Raw genomic sequence first — 21,402 nt, forward strand, 5'->3', positions numbered from 1 at the left:
CCCTGCGTGCGTGCGTCTGTTGATTGCAGCATATCGCTTTTCATTCGCTTTTGGGGGTGACAATTTGGGGTGCGGTTGGTTTATACAGAAAATAAGAATGGTACTGGCCATTAAGGAACGAAATATAGGACACTTATAGGTATTGAATTAAGATTTTGACAGTAATGTGACTTCCAAAATATTGCAAGATAATAGAGCACACTAGACATGTCCTTCCAAAGACAATATTACATTTAATAAATTCTATAATACTTCAACAGAACCATAAATGCATTAGAAGCCACTTACCACCTTCTCATCCTCGACCACCTGATCCGCCAGCACCTCGATCGTTTCGTTCATCGACCGGTGCCCGTACGTACGCTGTTCCTTCTTCGATTTGCTCCGGAACAGGCTGGCCGTTTTGTTCTTCAAATTCAACCGTCGATCGGTTGTGCCACCAAGTAGATCACCGAACGGTGGTGAGCTGAACCGTTTTGGGTTAAAGTAGGAATAGGCAGCCGACTCGGACTTCTGCAGCCGCTTGGTGGACGGTGGCAGGACGAGCTGTCGCCCGGAACTTGCTCCCGACGTGTTTGCATCTCGTCCATCGCTGAGGCTTTGGTTGTTGTTATGGTTACTGGAGGTACTGCTGTTACCATTGCTCACGTTCGAGTTGTTAAAATTATTGTTCGAAACAGCAAACTTGCTGTCCCCGCTGGCCACTAGCAGTAGGCCAGGATGCGCGCTGCTGGTGATCTTTGATGGTAGCTGAGGTATTGGTGGTGGTTGTTGTTGCTGTTGTTGATGGTGGCTAGTGGTATGGGAGTGAAGGGATGAAGGACCATGGCTGGCGGCCGAGATGAGTGAGGAACGGCGCGAAGAAGCGACAGTGTTGTTGATTGGTACAGTCGAGGGTGTCGGTGTCGATGTGCCACAGTAGCTGGTACTTCGACGCGATCGATTCGAATCAATCGTATCCCTATTGAGTAGAAGAGAAAGAGAGAGAGAGAGAATTAGAACCATACGATGATAACATTCAGCAGATGGCGAAGAGAAGGGACCAAGGAATAAGAGGCAACAATCCCTCCGCGAATGTCCTCCAGTCATACCTCTTCCGGAACTGTGGGCTACGGAAGAACACTGGGCTGATCGGTACGAAGTAACCGAGCTGCGAAGGTCCACCATCCGGTGGATGATAAGTACCGATGGCGGCCGATGTAGGTACCGGTGTACCGCAGTCATTAGCCGCACCATCATCATCGGTTGTCGAGGTGCTGGGCACCTGCGAGGACTCATCGTACTCCTCGCCACCGTCCAGAAGCGAGTGCTCCGGCACCGTATAACAGGAAAGGTTCGAGACGGGCCGACAGCCCGGATAATCACAGTGTCCCCCGTATCCCGGACCACCATACATCCGCATATTGTAGTCCATTGCACTTCTGGGGCGTGTTCGCTTCTTTGGCTCTTGGCAATGCACTACACAGTCCGGAACAGAGAGTCGATTGTCATCGCCGCTTCATACCGATCCGCATTCGTGGCCACAAACCACCGGAAACCAAACACACAGACGCAGACACAGCACAGACCTTTGTTGTCTCGAATGGACTTTAAAACATTGATTCTGGTGCAAGAATAACAAAAAAAATCCGACAACGCCACGGAAAGATTAGAGAGACAGAGTGCATAGAGATATCGACCGATCGGAGGGCAGCGTGCCATCGTCATCTACATCCGGGGCCGAGAGGCCGAAAAATGTGGTTTCCGAAGACGTGAGACAACATTTCAAACAAATACGAGCGACCAGCAACATGCATCAGCAGCATGGAATGTCAACTTCTCTTTCTTGCTCCCTCTTGCTCTACATCATTCGCTCTCCCTGCCTTCGGTCTCTTGTCTGCGCTACGTCTAGGAATGTCCTAAACGGAGACGACCGTAACGTGAGTCGGGGGGATTCCTGAGACATTCCTGCTGACTTTGTATCGGTTTCCGCTGCCCGTCGAGGATGCTCTCTGGCCTTCGTCATCGAAGACGAAAATGGAATAAAGAAGAAAGCGTTTCCCTGAGGAAATTCCATATTGCTTTCAGAACGAAACTGAAATCAGCCACCGCTCGTTTGGACCGCTTTTTATGAATTCGTTGTTCCGATTTCCGAAACTTTCTCGCTCCGCTGTGGGTGCGATGATTTCGAAAACATGAAAGTGGTGCGCATCCGCGTTTCACTTTGCAATCCGAATGCCGGATTCCATGTGATAAACGACCTCGATCTTCCTCGATTGCAGATCCGAGCATCGAGCGCCGGTTGTTGAGGTCACGATGGAATCAACGGAAATGGGCGCGATCGATCTGATCTAGAAACCGATCACCATCATCGATCAGCGATTGCTGGCACAACATTAAGCACTAGTGGATCCGCGGCGCACCGATCACGCCAAGATCGCGTTATGAATGATGCTGGCTGTTCTTTCGGTTGACGCACGCCGATGAACCCTAAAATGGGTCAAATGGGCGAAGGGTAAGGAAAGAAGTGGCACGAGGGCGCTGAGCTGACTACCGGAATCATATTTCACAGCTTCCAGCCCGTGGCGTTCGACCCCAGAAAGAAGGGCGAATAAAAAATATCGCACCAACTTGCCGCCCTACAACAAACACACACAGACGGGCACGCGGCCGAGTGGGGGGTCGATAATGTTGTCGTTGGCCACATATGGCACAACATCCAAGGTTTGGTGCAAAAACAAAACCACCAAGGGGTGGCATCTGCTGCTGTCCGTGCTCTACCGCAAATGGAATGGAGAATTATAAAGCGGTGGAAGCTTCTTCTTCTTCTTCTTTTCCATCTGGAGAGGTTGATCGATGATCGATAGGATACTATTTTCGTCATATTTATGAGCAGCTCAATCGGTTGCCTAGCATGTGATGCGATTATGTTTACCACACGCCATCCTCTGCGCACTCTTGACAGGAGACTCGTGGATTAGAACGGCGTCATTCAGGAATTCATATCGATCCAAAATCGCTCAATCAGTCTAGGCCATGGAGATGCGATGCCTGTGACGTTGATCTCTGTGGCTTAAGATGATGAAAAGATATTTCGGTCTTAACGGATGTTGATATGCTCTCGCATAAATGTTTGCTCGAACCAGCTTATCGACACATGTTTCCAACACTATAAAATGTAGTATTAGACTTTCTACTACCTTCTGTTTTATGCATTTCTTTTATGCATTTCTATGAACCTGTTGCAAAAATAATATAAAATGAGGTTTAATCATTTGTACAATTTTATATGTTTTATCGAATCCATCATTCAATTTTAGGCATCTGACAATCTATTTATGCATTCTTTTTTGAGCACTCAATCATTTTTATGAGTATTCAAAATTGCCTTAAATACCTCTGATTGTCAAGCATCTTTGTTTAAATTTACAAAGTGGTTGAAAGATTTTCAAAGATTGAAAAAAAAATCGAAACAAAAACACTTTCCATATAATTTGCTTGAAGATGCTTCTCTTGAATTATTAAAATATGTTCTCGATTATTTTATGATACTCAACAATTTTGAAACGTGCCCTATTTGCACGGCAGTTTCGCAAATCTTAGCTACCCGAAATGCCTCCTGAGATGCTCGGAAATCAATCAACCGACAACAAGACACCACGACGCACGTTGCACGAGTGAACTTCCACTGTCAGCTCTAATGGCAGTTGGAGGCGTTTCAATTTATCTCAAAATACATGCATGGCGCAAAGTAGACGAAACCACTTGTCACAGGCGAGTGAACGCGTCCGACTGCCGACACACCTTCTGACCTGTTACCGATTCCATCGCGCCCGTCGATTGCCAGCGGAATGAAAGCCAGCTGTCCGCGGGTGCGTGTTTCATAAATTTTACTCGCTATTTATAACTGGGGTACCGACTCGTCGCCAGCGTCGTCATCGTCGTCATCGTGGTTGGCCCCAAAAAAAATTGGCCATCATTTTTTTTCTGCAAAATCTACAATCGAATATCGGAAAACAGTCCGTTCTCGTGATTGTTTCCGTGATCGTGCCCTCGACAATCGGTGACATCACTCTCTCGCTCTCTCTCTCTCTGGATGGCATTGCCTTCAGTAAATCAGTGCAGAACGTTGCATTTTCTTCTTGTCTGTCATCGTGGGCCTCATATGCACCCTTTGCACACTGCTTGCTGTTTCACCGAGTGATGGATGATCGGCGCCAGAGCAGCAGATTATGCGTTTCGACGAGAGTTCGTCTCCGGACGGCACGCTTACGACACTGCACCACTGTGCATCGGGCACTTGTTGTTGCATCGGAGGTTATTCCACTGCCACCAGAGCAAACATCATCCCTCTGGGACTTACGCGACTTCTAAATATAAATATAAATCGTCTGCATGTTCTGGATGCACAACGGGACCGACGTCAGGGACCGCGATCACAAGGGCTTAAGCGCCAGCCAGAGATGCTATCACATCGCTTCCGAGGAGCGACCACTTCGCGTGTGGCGAGTGCATCCATGCATCGATAACTGCCGATAAAAGTGCTCAAAAGAGTGGTTTTCACTTTACTTAAGTGTGCGGGCGATCGATCGAGGGTCAATCATTGTGGGAAATGTTGGTTCGATTGCTCGACCATCCTCTCGACCAGCCCAAAAACCCCCAGACACGAGGCAACGCAATCACTCTACATTCTGTTCTCCATTTCTATTCGACTCTGCGGCACATCGGAACGCAGTTCTCCTTATTTCAACCCGCTGGCCGGGGGGAAAACCCAATCACGCTTATTCACGCTACACTGCAACCCCGCCGGTTAGGCCTCGACGGAATTCACTTTCACGCACGCGGTAAGTAGAAGATGTCGACGACAACGACGACACCGCGACACCGTCGTGTGCCGTGGTCGTCCTGTCTGGCGACAAAAATACACATTTCCGTCTGGCGGTATTTTTCATTCTTTCTTCTGTTTCGTTTTGTTGATTCTTTCTTTTTTTTTGCACCAAACACCGCCATCACCACCATCACAGCGAACATTTAAGAGAGGCGGCTGTGCTCGCTAATGATTGCGATCATTAATGCACGATCGCTGCAACATGATAAAACCACGAACAAGGGGAGAAAAAAACACTCGCGATCACACTGAAATGCACGGGAATATCATGGAACAAGCAGAGTAGTGCAGGGATCACAGCAAGGCCGCAGTGACCAAGAACACCGACCCCGTAATTCCGTGTCACGGCGTGTCGTGAGCGTCGTGCGTGCTCCTTGTACCGGGGAAAACTGGGTTGCAACTGGCCAAAGGCGACTGGCGATCACGCTGCTGATGATCAGCGACACTCGCTGCTGAACTCGGAGAACCATCCCGTAAGCCCCAAGAACCCCACAAGAAGAGCAAGACTCTGTCACAGCTTCAGTTCAAAATTATCTCAACCGACGGGGAGAGAGAGAGAGAGAGTATCTCACGAGCAGCCACCGATTCCGTGTCATGTGTGTTCTAATTTAACACATTCGGCCATCATTCGGCGTGGCGAGCGCTTGTCACGAAGAGTGCAAAGATCCCCCATGTGCGCACGCACGAAATCGGTGAAATTAAATGATCAGTTCAGATCAGTGTGATCCTCGCTGGCGATCGACTAGTGTCCAGAGACGAATTCACTACCGGAACATCACCTTTGAATGTTGGGCCATTAAACCGAATCCTTTCGTAATTAAATGGCCAGATTATCGGTGGAAGTTTTACAGGAAAAAGCCTTAGGAGAGAAGAGATGAAATTTTATGCAAGTTTACAGCGCAACCGGGTTTACAGCGCAACAACCCCCAACAAAACCATTTGTTCCACTAACAGCCATTAATCATTAGTTACATTCCCTTCTTTATACGGACATCGGAGTGACCGAATGAAGCCGTTTATGAATCCATTAGATTTTACAGCCAAGAAGCGTCCTGGGGTCCATTGTTTGAGCTCGATTCCTTCATCTCACAGCAATTAGGCGTGAAAAACAACGGGAAACCCCCTACATTGCTCTCCAGCTCCATAAACACATAAATGTATGCTGAGCTATGATTAAAAGCAAATCCTCGGAACCATCAGCAGCACCATCTGATCTTCTCTTGACGACAGTTCACGGTACGGACAATTCCGATTCGCAAACGAACTCTTTTGAAGTGTCAGGCCTCACACATCGACGGCAGAGTGTTTGTTTCTGTGGCCACAGGCACACCCCATGCAACATAATCATGACGTTGATGAACCCGTCACCCGTTCCCCAGGCCACCCAACTACTGTTGACCACAGCACAGGCACTGGCACTGGCACTATCCATCGTTTGTCCCACTTTGATAGTAATTGCAACCGATGGGCGCGACGCCTCGAGAGAGTGAGCCGAGAATGGGGCACTTCCGGTCCACGGGCACCGGAACCCGGAACAAGGAAAAAAGTCATTAAACTGCTGCTGCCGGCCGATTAACGTTTATTTACGGAGTGTGAAAGGGAGAAGAGTTAAAGCCACGAAGCCACAGGGCCCCCTGGAGGGCCCCAAAACCACTGAACCACTAGACCACTGGCCACACTCTAATTCAACATTAGCCTCCCGAGGAGGGGTGGTGCTCCATCACTCGCCTCCTTCCCGCCATCGATGGAAGTGCATCCGTGGGAACGAGCAGCGTTCTAGAAGCTCGAGTTCGAGTTCGAGTTCTGCTGGAGATCGGGATAATCGGTCTCGGGCATTGCGCGTTGTACGCGCACAAAAACGGCCATCGTGCCTCAGGCCTTTGACACATACCAAATGGGGTGGTGGTTGTGGTTGGATGGGGAAGCCTTTTAAATATTTAATGCAACATGGCCCGTGACGGGTGTGTCTTGCCAATGAAACACGAGCCATACAGTCGTTGACGACGACGTCGACGACACCCAGAGCACACCTCAGACTCCATCCATTCACTCGCAGGTCTTCCAATTGCGTTCTTGATGCTTCACCATCAACCTCCTGGTCCTGGTACGGACGTTTCATTAACCTACATTACTTTTCGGGATGAAATAAACGCCCGTCAAGAGGAGGGGTGGTTGTCTAGAATTGAATTCCTTCCCGGAAGAGCGGCCGTCTGTCCTTTGAAAACCGTCAAACAAACCGTCATTCGTGCATGTGGGTTACGGGTTAAATGACCTCACGTGCCACAGCAACATAAAAGGCTCATCTCCTTCCTTCTCTATCCCTTCTCCGACTCTCGGCCTTTCCGTATCAGATTGCAAAAGGGCCCAGTCGCTGACGAGAGTGGGGGAAGTGTTTTTCGATGTCGCTCCCGTTCCGGACAGACTCACATCGAATGCGCTCGTTCCATTCAACAAACCTCGCCCCCGAGAGAGCCCATTGAACGCATCTTCTTTCACGTTAATGAGTGACGTGTGCATGAGGACATGTGCGCAACCACGATCCTGGCCCCCTTTCTTTTTCAGGACACGCTGCGGTGGTCCGTGCGTGCGGTGCTGCAACTGCTGCTGCTCCTCTTCAGGTGCATCATCAGATGGCAGCACGTTTCCAGCCAGCCTGCCTGGTACGTGCTTCTGACGAGTGTCCATGTGGTGTGTATCATGTTCAGGTCGCAAAAGACGCCCTGCACGCCACAACCAGACAACAGGTGGCCAATTCGAACGGAGGAAAACAACAGCACAAAAAGGGGCGGAAGAAAATTGACGCTGGAAAATATTGGAACGATGAGAACGATGTGAACATGCCCCGGAGTGATGGCTTACCTGCCGTTCTTCAGGGACGAATCGTCGTGCGTGACTCCCAAGATGTCGTCGTCTGTAGTGCCCGGAAAAAAGAGAGAGAGAGAGAGGGATAAGAGAGAAGAAAAAAATAGGATGAATAATTAATACGAACAAAAGGGAAGGTCCACGGGGAACGGACAGCAGCATAAGCTAACAAAGATTTCCCGCAAAAAAATACACGAAATGACGAAATGCTGTTTGCCAAAAAGGCGGATTTCTTGATCAGTCAGCGATCTCGGGCGAGCTTAGGCTTGGCAGCTAAGCCCCTCCGTGAGGCAGTAAAACAAATACTGATGAATTAGAAGCCACAGAAAGGGGGAGAGCGTTGGTCGGTAATGAAAGGCAGCGATCGTCGTTGCCGTTGACCTTGACGAATGTGCCGCAACCAAAGGCCAAACCCCCACCGACCGGGGGATAGTGCTAATGACTGCCACAACCGAGCGTTTCCATCCACCACCGTCGAAGGGGGAAGACGACGAAGACATAAAAATCAACTCCAGCCATCGGAGCCATCCAGCCGGTAGCTAGCCAACCGTGGCCAACCCGACGTACCCGACACCCCTGAAGGGGCCACTGACGGTAGGGTTGCTCAGCGGTGAATAATACATTTTCAATTGTATTTGCTCGATAGGCGGAAAATGATGAGTTGGCTGGCTGGATGGCTGGCCAGCGAGCCGGCTATTTCTGGAGGAAAACTCCTAAAAACCGTCAGCTCATCTTCAATCTGCTTCACTTTTCTTAACGAGAGCAAATGTGAACATCAGGCATCCAATTTTCGGTCCGATTTCCTCCGAGCTTCCCATTTTGTGTCGGGGTTACAGTCTAATTAGCAACAAAGCTGTTTAATCTGCTGGGATAAATTGTTTAAGCCTTCAGCGTGATGTGTAATTGTAAGGAAACGTGGTTGGTTAATGCTATAAAAGGCAGATTGATTCGATAAGTGTTTCAACAACAACGAGTTTAAATTTTAAGGGGATACTTTAGTTATAGATTTTGTAATTTGTTCCGTACTGTAGTAATTTATGTTTGCATTTATATTATTCAATCATACATTTTATGAATGTTATCTTTTTAGAATATACCGCATTAAAAGATTCTTCATGTTTATTGTGTAAAAAATGTGGTTTGGTTCGGAAGAATCGTTTATTGGAAATGATATTGATTCTGTGGATTTAAAATCAATATAAAAAATCAGTTGACGATGCAATTTAAAAACAATATCAGACATTTACTTGAGATCTCGTGCTAACTCTGCTCTTTTAGTTGTACTTTAACGAGAGTAATGCAATATTTATAAGCAAACATCAATTCTAGCTCCATACAGACAAGGTTTGGTATCTTCTAAACAAACACCACGAGCTTCAAAAGAGCAGCAGTAGTGCCGACGGTCTTCTCCTCGTGCTTGACGGCAAACTTAGCACCTTACCATCGCGCCCTAGCATTCCAACCTCAAGAGGGGCTCCCCATCGGGGCTGTCTCGCAACCAATCGATCGATCGATGGATGATCGATGCAATGCTGGTCGGTCGGTGATCGGTCTTGAGCGCTTCACGCACCCCACGTTCACACGGTGGGCTTCGTTATGCAACAACAGATCCAAGGTTGATCATGGGAGCAGTCGATGCAATGCTGGAAAACTAATTTGCCGTAATTTGTTTGGTTTCGTTAAGCCGTTAACCGATGATTACATTGTCCCGGTGTGCATGCCCTCTCCCCATTCTCGGGGTTGATACAATGCCCCCCCCCCCCCTCCCCCTCTCCCTCCAGCATGAAAAGTGTTCCAAGGTTCGAAGTTTGTTCAATACATTGTAAAAGCGAGAGAAAAAAATCGAAAAATAAACATGTCTCCCTTGGGTGTCTCCCTTGCGGTAGTCGAATTTCATGCAACGACTGGGCCCGGGGGGTGGTTGATTACAACATTTTTCATCAATATAAATGAGGTATTCAATGAGTAATAAGAGCCGAGCAGAACTCGCATGACAGTTTCCTTCCCTCAACCCCCGGGTTCCGGCTGGAAATACAACACCGCGAGCTCGAGAACCCAATAACAATGCACTTCGATGACGGATTGATTTATATTGGAAGGTGTGTCACCGAAGGGGGGAATCACCAGCGCCCAAACACAACCCATGACTACATTGCTACCGGCAGAAGCAAAACGCAACCCCTTTTTTCTTTTGTCTTTCACGTGCGTGAGCGATCAGCAGTCACCACCACGAAGTCACCGAGTTCGTCTGACCGGTTGCTGGTGTGTGTCAAGTCAGACCACAAAATTAATAGCCCACCTACACCAAACCCAGCACCCACGCACCACTTGCAGCTCACCAACGTGGGAAAGATAGAATTGGCAGAGCGAGCATAAGAACGCATTCTGGAAGCACGTCATCTTCACCGCAGTGACGCGGGGATGGGAGAAACGAATGGCCAACCCCTTTACGTTACGCCTGAATGGTCCATCGTCATCATCATCGCGATCGCCAATAATGTACACAGGGCACGGAGGCCACCAGAAAACGCGCTCCACAGTTCGTGGTTTGCATACAAACTAACCTGAACGTTGGAGGAAGAAAGAGGGAATGGAAAGAGAGTGTTACATGTGGTCGAGAGGGTCCCAACCGCGATTGACATCGGCGCACATCGACACAACAACAGCGGAACAAATGGGTTTTAAGTCCAGGAGACCAACAATCGCGTATCCGTATCCGTGGTGGACTCGCACCGGGACTGTAACCCGTGTAATTGAGGCCAGGGAGCGAGTGGAAAGTTCAAATAGCCAAACGGTAATTGGCCAAACGGGCAGCGAGCCCGGAATTGGTCCCGGAGGAGAAGCTGAGAAGAATCGTCAACTAATGAACGGTGGCGACCGGATACCGGATCAGCAGCGCACGGACCGGACCAACAAACTCCAATGATCCTGCACCGCAACCAATAGCTCCGCGGTTTTTTTTTGTTTGGTTGCATTTGTTACATTTTAACCGCATTTTCATCTTCATCAGAGCACCGCACTGAAGGCGAATGTAGTGCATCCCTTTGGAGTCGGGAAAAAGTCGGTGGCCGGTGGGCCCTGTGAAAGCCCCGGAATCCGCCCTTTTGATGCGCGCGACGAGACGAGTTTTTCCTTCACCTCGTCTTCTTTTCTTTCTCATGTCTCATCCTTCTATCTGCTGCTGTTGCTGCTGATGCTGCTGTGGCCATTCAGTCCAGCTAGCCCACTTCCTGTGCGCCTTTGATCCGATCATTAAGATCGTCAACATCACATCCTTCCTTCTCCCTGTCCGCTGTGGTCGGTCGTCTCCGTCTCGGTCTCGATTGTTTCCTCGATCCAGCCGGAATCTCACGCCTGCTGCGATCGCATCGCGAGCGGCCGCTTTCTTTGTGGTCATCATCCAGGCTGAAGACGTACGGAATGATTGTTTGAGGCCGAACAGTGGAAACCTGGACGCTCGCGTAACCAGTTCTTCTTGTACCAGCACGACGGAGGAGCGGACTAATTAGTCACATCCCTCCCCGGGGTCCCGGGGTCCCAGAGTAAGGTTGGTATTTCCGGTACACCCGGTACCAGCCAACCATACTCCGTCAGGTCATGGGATCAGGTGCCCCCCCTCCGATGTCGGTGCCGCCACTGTACTGACAAACAACGCTTCGAACAACGCTCAGGCCTTCAAAGACGGATACGTGCCAGTGGGCTAGCGAATGGAGGTGATAACGCGATATCAGCAGAAAGCAAACCCACTCCCGCCCCTCCTTCCCCCATCGTTCCATTCGTCTATCTCGGACAGAAAAACGATCCATCTCAATCGCCCGTGAACGTGCGCCCGCACTGGAGCACCGGGCTGTTGCCGATTCCTTACAGCATATGTGTTGAGGGCTCGCCCAAATGGCACTCCAATCCGATCCAATCAGAGGGGGAGCGGGGTGGGAGAAGGGGAGGTCTTATGTTTGCTCTGCGGAGTCGAGCGTTACATTGCAAATTGCTCATCGTCAGCCAAATGCTACACTCTTGCTTACTCTAAGCAGCACGCACTCAATCGGCCGTTGCTACGTAGCGACCGTGGTGTGCTTGTGTGTTCAATGCCTTCTTCTTCTTCTTATTCTTCGTTTGCTTCTTTTTCTGAGATTAGTTTATGTGCCTCCTTGTGCCCGAGGTTCTAAGCAGGCGAGGAAGCGACGGTCGCACAGAACGAAACAACGAACTCCAAGTGAACGAGACTCTGCGGTCCCATGCTTGTCTCCGTTTCTTCTCTCCCGTGATCGTGTTCTTCGTGCTGTCGTGGCTTTTCGGGCTGGGAACCGCCGTCGAGGGCACGGTGGTGGCCGTGATTGTGTTTATGCTCCTCATACATAAAAGTTCTCGGCCATTTCGACGGCGATGATGCTGGCGAGATTCCCCGATTCGGTCACAACCCAACCAACGCAAGTTCTCACCGAACTAATGTGGCCCCCGAGAGTGTGCCTGCGTGTGTGTGCGTGTGTTGTAAGTTGTTTATTTTAATTCATTGGAAAGTAAACCCCCTTTTTGCTTCGCTTGCACCGCTGTGCCTCGTCAGCGTCGGTGGCACTTTGGGTGGGGGGGGGGGGGGGATCCAAGCGTGGAGCATGCCCCCCCCCCCGGGTAGGGGAAAGTTCACCATAGAACGGACACAAGCCAGACGCCGCCACACTCGGGCCACACCGTTGGCAGTGAGAAAGTTGGAGAAAATGGAAAGTAAAGAACGAAAGAATCATCTCCGCGATCCACATCCTCAGCTCGGTTCATTCGAACAGCATCATCACCATGGTAACTGGATCGCTGCGTGAAACGCAAAGCGCACACACCGCATGATCGTGGCTTTGTTTCATCTGGCCAAAAGGGGGACCGGAAGTGTGGTCGAGGCCAACCTGCCAGGCCCCCGTACCCCCGGTGCGATCAACCCTAATTCACGATCGCTAATCCTCTACGCGTACAGCTTAAATTGGCACACTATTGTTATTCAGAGAGAGGGAGAATAAAAAAAAAACATGGCAACCAGCTCGCTCAGTGGCCCGCTTGGGGCACTTTCTCACTTTCAAACGGCCTATCGGAATATACCTACCGGTGATGGTGGGTGCCTGGGTCATCGCGGTGGCGATGGTGGCGGACGTAATATTTGCAGCATCATCATCATCTCCATCAGCATGGTGGCGTTTCCGCTGCGCTGACTCCCCATCGCCATCATCCACTTGAGAAAGTTTATCGTTGATCAGGTCCGATATCAGCTGGCTGCACTCGGATTCGATGGCGTAGCAGAATTGTTTAAACTGTTCGAAGCCGCCACCGGCGATCAGCTCGATGAGCTGCTCGCACCGGACCTCCAGGCTGTCCTCGGCGTTCAGCTGCTCCTCCTGGGCCACCGTCAGCACGCCACCCTTCAGCAGCACCTGCAGCAGCCCCGTGCCCACGAGATCACGCACGATCGACAGCCGGTGACGCATCAGCAGCGATCGTACCTCCGCCGTTTCGTCCGCCATTATGAACCAGACACATACACAGCGACACACCACTACAGCCACTATAGGACCAGCTGCTGCAGCTGGTGACGCCGACGGTGATCTTGAAACCGCGACGAGGGCTTGGCTTTCCTTTTTTCTTCTTTTTTCCTTTTTTTATCACGAGTCCCCACAAATCGACGCACGCGCGGGGGAGATGCGGCACTGTTTGTAAACAATTTTCGCACACTTCCCAACGTAAACACCGCCGGGTAAAACGAGTTTCAACGACGACGACGACGACGAACCGGGCCGATGGGTATCCTTTTTTGGCGGGTACATTTTCACGCACTTACGGACTCTTTGGTGATTCCATTCTGAAACTCCACAACTTTTAATACTTTCTTGTATTCCTGGTTTCATCCATTTACCACCGAGTTGAATAAATACACATTCGAGCCGTAATTATATTGCTCACTGGACGGGCACTGGATTTTGATGACACTTTTTTTAATTGTTAAAGGATATAATCGTGATTGATTGTAACAATGGTTTTACAAATACGGACGCTTCAATTGTTGTCACCAGCCACACAAACACTTCAAATATAAGCAGCACGGAAAGATTTTCTCCAGATTTTCGATATATTCGGCACAAACTTTAAGATATTCTTTGGCTCTAGTTTAACTTTAGCGACCAGCTTAATCATCGTCGTCTAGAAATATTTTGAAACTCTGTAAACATTTCACTTTTAGCTTAACTGAACCGAGTCTTTTACGAGCCGCAACGCGATGAGGACTGCACGAGGGTCGGGTTGAAAATGTGAATGAAATTGTGGCTGGTGTGAGGGACGACCGCGATGGCTCATCATCTGACGAACCGACATCGTAGACCGTACGGTCGGGGACGCGTTTATGCTCTCTATCTCGGAAACGAAGCGATTCGGAAACCAAAAAATATGTACAATTCTGTTTGTTGCTGTTTTGTTGTTAATTTTTTGTTAAATTGTTGAAGGCAATTTTTTAACTTTATCTAAAAGCAATTCTTTAGCGTATTGGAGCTTCAATAAAACTTTTACAGTCACTATTTTTTACTTCAATCTTTAAAGAATCCTATCCAACGGTATCTAATAATAAAACAGTGCTCAGGATGATAAATTTATAATTTTATTTTAACTCGTAAACCACGAGAAATCCTTCTAGGCGTACGAAATCCTCTGCGGCCCAGTCAATCAACCTTTTCCGCTTCGTGTGAACCATGCCTGTTCGTTATATTCGTTAAGTAGCGGGTGCCTGAGCGCGTTTTCTGTTTTTTTTTTAAATTTTAAAATTAACTCGTTTTCTTACGTAAAATTTTAAAATTATCACTTTCGGCCTTAAACAAGATACGAAAAAACGAACGAATTGAGAAGGCTAGCTGGATAAACTGATTATTTAATAAAAGAATATCTAATATTTGTACATTTCAAATAATCGAGCCCCATTCGGTGGCCACAGAAAGAAATTCAATTTTATATCTACGAATTTTGAAATGCTTGGCTCCCTTCGTATGCTTAGATTTATCTAATCAAAGAACTGTTTTTCTTTTAGATTTTAACTCCCCCCTTCCTTTCTGATACAATATGAGTATCGTTAAAATTGCTAGCTACATTTTATCTGGAAAGCTTTTAGCTTTATCTGGTAATCGTTTTAGCTTTATCGCAATCTGGTAGAATTTCGAAATGCCACAAAAACATTTCCCAACCAAAGAAAGTAAACGTAAAACCACGACAACTGGTATAAAGTGCACTCTGGCGCGATTTCCGGGACCATTTACTCCTGCCACGCATACTACGGTACACTAAAAATTCTATAAAACGACCGTGCGATCCTCGTGGCAAGTCTTTTCCTCTCGAACTCTCTCTCTCTTTGTGTACCGGTGTGCATAGCCAGGACATATCGTCACGTGTGCCGCTGCTGTGCCACGTTGCTGTTGGCTGTTTTTTTTATTTTGTCTAAACTTTGGTGTGCTGTGTGACGATTCGGTTTGCGAACAAGTTTGCTCCGTTGAAATTGGGGGGCCACCTTTCGAGATGGGGCAGTTTGATGGACCATACCAAGAAGCAGCGGAGGAGTTGGTGAAGCAGCTGCGCAGCGTTATCATCACCCGTTCGAAGGAAGGTGCGACCTTGGAAGAGATAATAGGTAACGGGTCCTTACGATCGCCGGTCAACACGTGGCGTTTATCAATCGTACTCCTACTTTCCACGTTCAGATGATTACCGTGAGCTCACGGGCGATCTCCTGCTGGATATCTTCGGTTCGCGGCAAAATCTCGCGAACTATCTGCCCTCGATCGATGGAATCTGGCACTGGACGGGAGATGGCGTGATTCTGTGGTTCTGCAGCACTCCCAGGACGAAGCACCTGGTGGAACTAATCAACGGACAAAAGTCTAACGTGCTGGAGATCAGAAATCATCGGAACGACGCACCGGTTAGCTACAGCGTACCGGCCGATCCTCCCCCCCCAAAGTTCTTCAAGGACAACATGAGGCCGCCAAGGAAACCGTATCAAAGCCGGTACAAGCAACCGTATCCAACCAAGGAACGACGATGGCGACCGTACAATCGATCACACCGACCGAAACTACCCAGAGCGGATAAGCTAGATGTCGTAAGTTGTGTCCAGCGGAACGAGCTCACCGACAATCTGCCCGTGTCTATTGCTGACCTCCGTTTTCCCCTTCCCTTTCAGCGCCTGTTCGGACCTTCGTTCCACAAGCACCAGCTGGTGGGAGATGACTTTTTCCTCTCCATAGCTAAATGTGAGCTTGACTATTCGTTCGATCAAGGTAGGGAAAGGAAATGGTTTTAGTTTGAAAAACGAATCTTGATAACGATTGCCTTGATCATCCTCTCCATCCAGGTCACGAAATAGCAATGAGCGGCCTATGCATTTCCGGGTTGACACTGGCCGAGGCTGCAAGGCGGGTCGAAGCGGCCCCGTACATCGCCTCCCAGGTGCTGGTGAATGTTGGAACCGTCGATCTGCTGCACGGTCGCCAGATGATTGATCTGATACAAGATTTCGACATGCTGATGGATCGGTTTCGTGAGCGCAACGTGGAACCGCTCATGACAACGCTCGCACCGATCGCGAATACTGGCGGACGGTCGGTAATGCAGGAACGTTTGTGCAAGTTCAACGAGTACATCCGCTCAAGCTGCCCAAACTACATCAATCTGGACCGGTACTTCCAGAACGACGACGGATCCGTGCGGTTCGAGTGCTACCAGCCCGGGCCGCGCACGGTCACCGGAAGTACCATGCCGCACGTGCTGTGGAACAGTCTCGGTCGCAGACATGTGCTACACGAGCTGGGCAACGAGCTGGCCAATCGGATATGTGAGTCATTTTTTTGGCGGAACATCTAGAGGTGATGGTGCTGATTGCCGCTGGCTGCTGCTTCATCTTCTTCTTGCTACCCACAAAATGCTTATACCGTGCAACCACCGCAACCGGGTACACCAAGAGTGTTCGATTTTAATGTGTTTTGCAGCTGATTGTATTGTGATTCGTCTTAATTCGTGTGATATGCGTAGTCTTACTACTCCCTCCTAGTGTTACTGTGTAAAGAAGTTCGCGGATGGTGGCTGATGGATGGAGACTGTTTCACTCTCTCTTTACGATCCGTCGATCGGCTAATGCAGATGGTTTTGTGACGGCACTCGTGTACCCTACTCTCAAGAACCCCCACGCCCCTCCCTTCGATGTCGACGTCGACGAGGTGAAAATCCGAAGCGACAACGGTTCGTCCTCGTCCGGAGGACGAACTGGAGTGCCGCTTCGCCGATTAGAGATTAATGCTCCGGAGCATTCCCCGGATTAGGCCACCACCGGCCCGAAGTCTTACCGGTGTCTTCGTGTCTGGCCCCGTTACGCGGAATCTCCATCGAAACGTGTAATTTTCGACAAAGTGAGTTCGATGCATCGATGGTTTGCGGGATGTCCTGTGCCGCCGTCGCCGGCGACGACGACAACGACGACGATTCATCGAACCAGCGATCCATCGTGAGGTGTAACGACGTGACGAAACAAAGACCATCGCACTTCATTGCTGACACAAGGATTTCATCGTACGGAGCGAAACCAATCCACCGGGCAACCGAGCTACGACCACGTTTGATGACGCGTCATCAAATTCCGGGATTGATCATGATCAATTAGCTCCAGCCCCATTTTTCCTGCCTTCTCAGCATCTTTGCGGCTTCATATTGTTGTGTTATGTGTTGTGTGTACATAAAAATATATTTGTGAAAATGTATTACGCTGTGGATTGCTGTTATCTTGCTTGAGTTAGTAATGGCCATGAGGATGCAGTTGTCCACAAAGCAATTGCTTTATTTATTGGTTCCATGGCACAGGGAGAGCCTAGGACGATTACTTCAAGTAATATCATCGATCGATCTGATGCAGGAATGAGAACAAAAGTAATCGCCAACGTATTGCCGAATGAACTTTTTATCTGCAAAGAAATGTAAGCGCTATCATTGAGCATCGTATCACCGTTATCGCCAAGCGAAGCGAACTTACCAGGATATTGGTCTAAGTAGATGATATTTTCTGCCAACCGCTTGGCAAGCTTCTTGAAAAGGTATCGATTCGCGATGAGTCCGTCCTTCAGGGGGCCCATCAGCGCCTGGACAACCCAGCGGGCAATTCGCTGCCTGCAACTCGCCAACAGTACCTCGTTCAGTTCGATCGACGGGCTGTACGGTCCGAGATCCTGCTCCTCGCCGTCATCCTCACCAAACAGTGTCACGAAGCGCGACTGTAGCGCCTCATAGCGCCGATAATCGTCATCCGCTATTCGCACGAGCAGGTTCCTTAGTTTCATGCGCTGCATATGCAACTCGCAGGGCCACATGCTCCGTCTTAAATCCTCACTATTGGCCACCGCCGACGATAGCATGGTGGTCGTGGCCGGTTGTGGATCCATCTCGACCAGCTCGAGCTTTACATCGACTTGTGGACTGGGTATCGAAATAGGATCCGGGCCTGCGTCCACAGCCTGCTCACACTTGATCACCGTGGCCCGCTCTATCTCACTAATGATTGCTTTCACTTGCTGCTGCTCTTGATTCCACTCGAAAATGTCCGTCTCGTCGTCCTCCGGTTCGAACATTGCTTCCAGTTCCTTCAGAATTTCGTCGTCCAGTTCTTCTTGGGCCGGTTTCGGTTCATCGAATGACGCCGCAACGTTTCTACTGCCGACCGCTGCCGGTGTCACTGCCGGGGTCGATGCCCGTGGTTCATCGTAATCGCTAACCAGCGGTGGTACCCTCGCCTGTTCTTGCTCATGGTTTTCTCTTGCTTCATGGAACTTTCGCATTTTGTCATCCAAACTCATGGCCGGTATGCTGGTTTGCAAGATATGCAAATAATCGTTGTTGCAGACGCCATCCCAGTCATCGGTTTGCATAGCAACGTGACACCGTTCGGGTTTCAGTGAAGCGTAATTCAGCTTTACGTCCAGAATGTTAGGATGTAGCACACCGGCGGCCGTTTGCTTACGTATTTCTCTGATCTACGATAGAGAAACGGGGGAGGCAACTGATGAAACACTAACCCGGTTCTGCCGGCAGTAGATCGAATTCAGTCGAAAGTCACCTTTTCCAGCAAAAAGTCTCGGTAGAGCGAGGTGATCATGCAAGCCTGCACCTAAACCAACGAGTAGCGTGGGAATTAGAGATCGTACGGCTATCGGCTAAACCATCCACCAGGATACTTACAGCTCTTATTTCGATTGTCTCAGCACACTGGCGCAGCTCTTGATGACTGAAAGGATTGTCGCGGTAACAACTGGTTGCTTTCCATGTGCGGTAATTCTTTTGTATCACTTGCTCCAGGTACTGCAAGTACTGCTGCCTTACCTTGCCCGACAGCCGATGGGCGGGTAGCGGGATATTCTCAATCAACTCCAGTGAAAGCGAGTCGCCGCTCCATGCTCCTTGTTCTCCCGCCGTGGGTAGTGGGCCCGCCGTGTCGGCAAAAGGATCAAACACGCTTCCTCGGTAGGTAAATTCGAACGGGTCGTTCTCGTTGTCGCCACAGTACTGCTTGTTGTACCTGAAAATTCCACACGCCCAGTACTTAGAGGATGTTTTTTAGTGGAAGGGTGCAACAACCGCCACACTTACCATTTTCTTTTGTACATTTTCAACGGCGGTTCTGGGGACCGATCCAAATGCTGCTTTATCGATTAGCTGTTCGTTGACACCGCGGCGGACAGCAAGCGATAAGTAAACAAAGGCCAAAGGCGCGTAAATTCCACCGTCGTCATGTGTGGTCGCACGTGTTTGTAAGTTTTCTGGCGTAATTTATCGGTTTGCTTCCAACGTTTAACTGATAAGAATCCCTCTGCGACACTAGGACACTGGAGCCGAAGGAGTTGGAGTGCTGTTGCAAGTACCGAAAAGCCACCGACGGTAAACCGAAAACGCCACGCTTCCGGAACGAGTACAACTGTGGCAAAAAGTATCAACCGTCGTACAACGTCGCACCAACCGACGTGACCCCGGTCCTGGTGTCCGCCCTGCATTTCGATGAGGCGGCCGATTCAGCCGACCGTTTGCTGGTGCCCATGATGTGGGGTATGGTGCCTCGCTGGCACAAGGGCGACTTTCGGAAGCACGGACTCACGACGAACAACTGCAGGCTGGAGGGGTTGGCCTTTTCCAAACTGTACGGTCCCCCGCTTGCCTCCGGCCAACGGTGCGTGATTCTAAGCGAGGGTTTTTATGAGTGGCAAACGGTAAAACCGCTGAAGGCATCAGAACGGCCCGCTTTTTACGTACACATGCCCCAGGCAGACGAGAAGGTGAAGATGAGCGACAAAAGTACCTGGAATGTTGACAGCGGACAGTTTAGATTGCTACGCATGGCCGGGCTGTTCGATGTGTGGAACGATGACAACGGGGACAAGCTGTACAGCTACACGGTGATTACGTTCGAAACGAGCGGCAAGTTTGCCGAGGTCCATCACCGTTCGCCGGCGATTCTCGAGACCGAGGAGCAGGTAGCCGATTGGCTGGACTACAAGCGGGTGCCTTCGGCCCGTGCGCTTAACATGCTGCAACCTTGCCACAATCTCCTCTGGTATCGCATCTCCAATATGGTTAACAATTCACGGAACAAGTCGGATCAATGTAATAAACCGGTCGAGGACGTGAAACCGGCTGCCGGAGGATCGAAAATCGCCACCCCGAAGAGTAAGCTGATGCAGTCGTGGTTGATTGTAAAGAAGCGTAAACTGGACGAAGACGAGCCAAAGGAGGACGATACAGGCAAACAAGCAATCAAATCGGAACCTGAGTCGGAACCGGTAGAGAAAAAACCAAAACCGGAACCCGATTCCTCGTAAAAAAGGCAGCTCATTGGAAAACTTTGAATTTATGCTTCTGTGAAGTTCATTTTAAGGTGCGCAAATAGAACCACCGGCAGGATTTGTGTCTAAACGGTTAATCTGGGATTTTATTACTCCACCATTTGCTGGTCTGCTGCATCTTTGGCCACCGCTGATTGGAGGGATTTTCGCGATATGAATTTCAGCGGCAAGTGCTGCACGGTAGCCGCATCACCATTCCACTCTTGAAACTTTTTGAAATGGTCGGCATCACACAAATCGGGAAGCTCGAGACCACCACCGGCAAAGTGCTGCTTCTCCATACCCAGCGTCGTTTTTATCACAGCCTCACGTGCTGCGTGCTGGTTTGCCCGGTGCTTCCCGATCGCCTGCACTATCTTAATCTGCTGTAGCTCTCCGTCGAACCGCTGGAGGTACAAATCGATCAGCTCCTCGTATTCTACCGGCGTGAGGGGTTCTTCGCGGCCTTCAACCTGTTCCGCAAACCAGGCCAACTTCATACCCAGCACATTCGCCTTTGCCGCATGTCCCAGCTTGATCTTTTCTCGGTTATTTATCCTAAAACGGGGGACGTTAGCGAAATGGATTCTCCATCGGTTGGGCGTTTTTGCGACTTACTTTTTGATCTTCCTGGCCAACGCTAGCGTTTTTCTGCTTTGAGGATGTTTGCATTTGGCTAACTCCTTCAACACTGTGTTTTTAGGCTGCAAATTAATGGATATGGATAGGTTAAATTGAAGTAAAACGGTTGATTTCCGATTATCTTTACCATTTTGTCGGCAGCGGAATCTGGAGGTGCACCACGCT

General features: G+C 49.5%; 5 protein-coding genes across 12 annotated transcripts in view; 2 read left to right on the plus strand and 3 right to left on the minus strand.

Moving 5' to 3' along the window:
• The window catches only part of LOC126570982 (uncharacterized), a 43,524-nt gene extending 29,580 nt beyond the window's left edge, over positions 1-13,944 (minus strand). For 7 of the 8 annotated variants that reach the window (XM_050229160.1, XM_050229155.1, XM_050229158.1 and 4 more), the window contains exons 1-3: positions 12,816-13,944; positions 7,727-7,778; positions 289-961 (exon numbers count right to left, since the gene is read on the minus strand). In XM_050229160.1, coding sequence (XP_050085117.1) covers positions 289-961; positions 7,727-7,778; positions 12,816-13,230 — 1,140 coding nt within the window. In that variant the 5' untranslated portion in view covers positions 13,231-13,944. Of the gene's footprint in view, positions 1-288; positions 962-1,091; positions 1,223-7,726; positions 7,779-12,815 lie in introns of those variants that run through there. The other variant, XM_050229161.1, reaches the window with a different exon arrangement.
• A 1,132-nt stretch (positions 13,945-15,076) lies between these two features.
• LOC126570985 (uncharacterized) lies at positions 15,077-17,493 on the plus strand. The gene is made up of 4 exons (XM_050229167.1): positions 15,077-15,371; positions 15,442-15,842; positions 15,924-16,020; positions 16,095-17,493. The coding sequence occupies exons 1-4, from the start codon at positions 15,260-15,262 to the stop codon at positions 16,601-16,603; spliced, it is 1,119 nt and encodes a 372-aa protein (XP_050085124.1). The 5' UTR covers positions 15,077-15,259; the 3' UTR covers positions 16,604-17,493.
• A 51-nt stretch (positions 17,494-17,544) lies between these two features.
• On the minus strand, positions 17,545-19,431 carry LOC126570983 (uncharacterized). The gene is made up of 5 exons (XM_050229165.1): positions 19,370-19,431; positions 18,962-19,298; positions 18,840-18,890; positions 17,763-18,756; positions 17,545-17,694 (listed from the first exon to the last, which is right to left on the minus strand). Exons 1-5 carry the CDS (start codon positions 19,384-19,386, stop codon positions 17,615-17,617), a joined length of 1,479 nt encoding a protein of 492 aa, XP_050085122.1. The 5' UTR covers positions 19,387-19,431; the 3' UTR covers positions 17,545-17,614.
• Positions 19,130-20,674, plus strand: LOC126570986 (abasic site processing protein HMCES). Its single transcript, XM_050229168.1, has 3 exons — positions 19,130-19,243; positions 19,436-19,530; positions 19,602-20,674. Exons 2-3 carry the CDS (start codon positions 19,511-19,513, stop codon positions 20,590-20,592), a joined length of 1,011 nt encoding a protein of 336 aa, XP_050085125.1. The 5' UTR covers positions 19,130-19,243; positions 19,436-19,510; the 3' UTR covers positions 20,593-20,674.
• LOC126570988 (translation machinery-associated protein 16 homolog) lies at positions 20,675-21,402 on the minus strand. The gene is made up of 3 exons (XM_050229169.1): positions 21,365-21,402; positions 21,214-21,299; positions 20,675-21,153 (listed from the first exon to the last, which is right to left on the minus strand). Exons 1-3 carry the CDS (start codon positions 21,365-21,367, stop codon positions 20,706-20,708), a joined length of 537 nt encoding a protein of 178 aa, XP_050085126.1. The 5' UTR covers positions 21,368-21,402; the 3' UTR covers positions 20,675-20,705.

This window comes from Anopheles aquasalis, chromosome 2 (genome assembly GCF_943734665.1).
Source record: "Anopheles aquasalis chromosome 2, idAnoAquaMG_Q_19, whole genome shotgun sequence".
Taxonomy (NCBI): Eukaryota; Metazoa; Arthropoda; class Insecta; order Diptera; family Culicidae; genus Anopheles; species Anopheles aquasalis.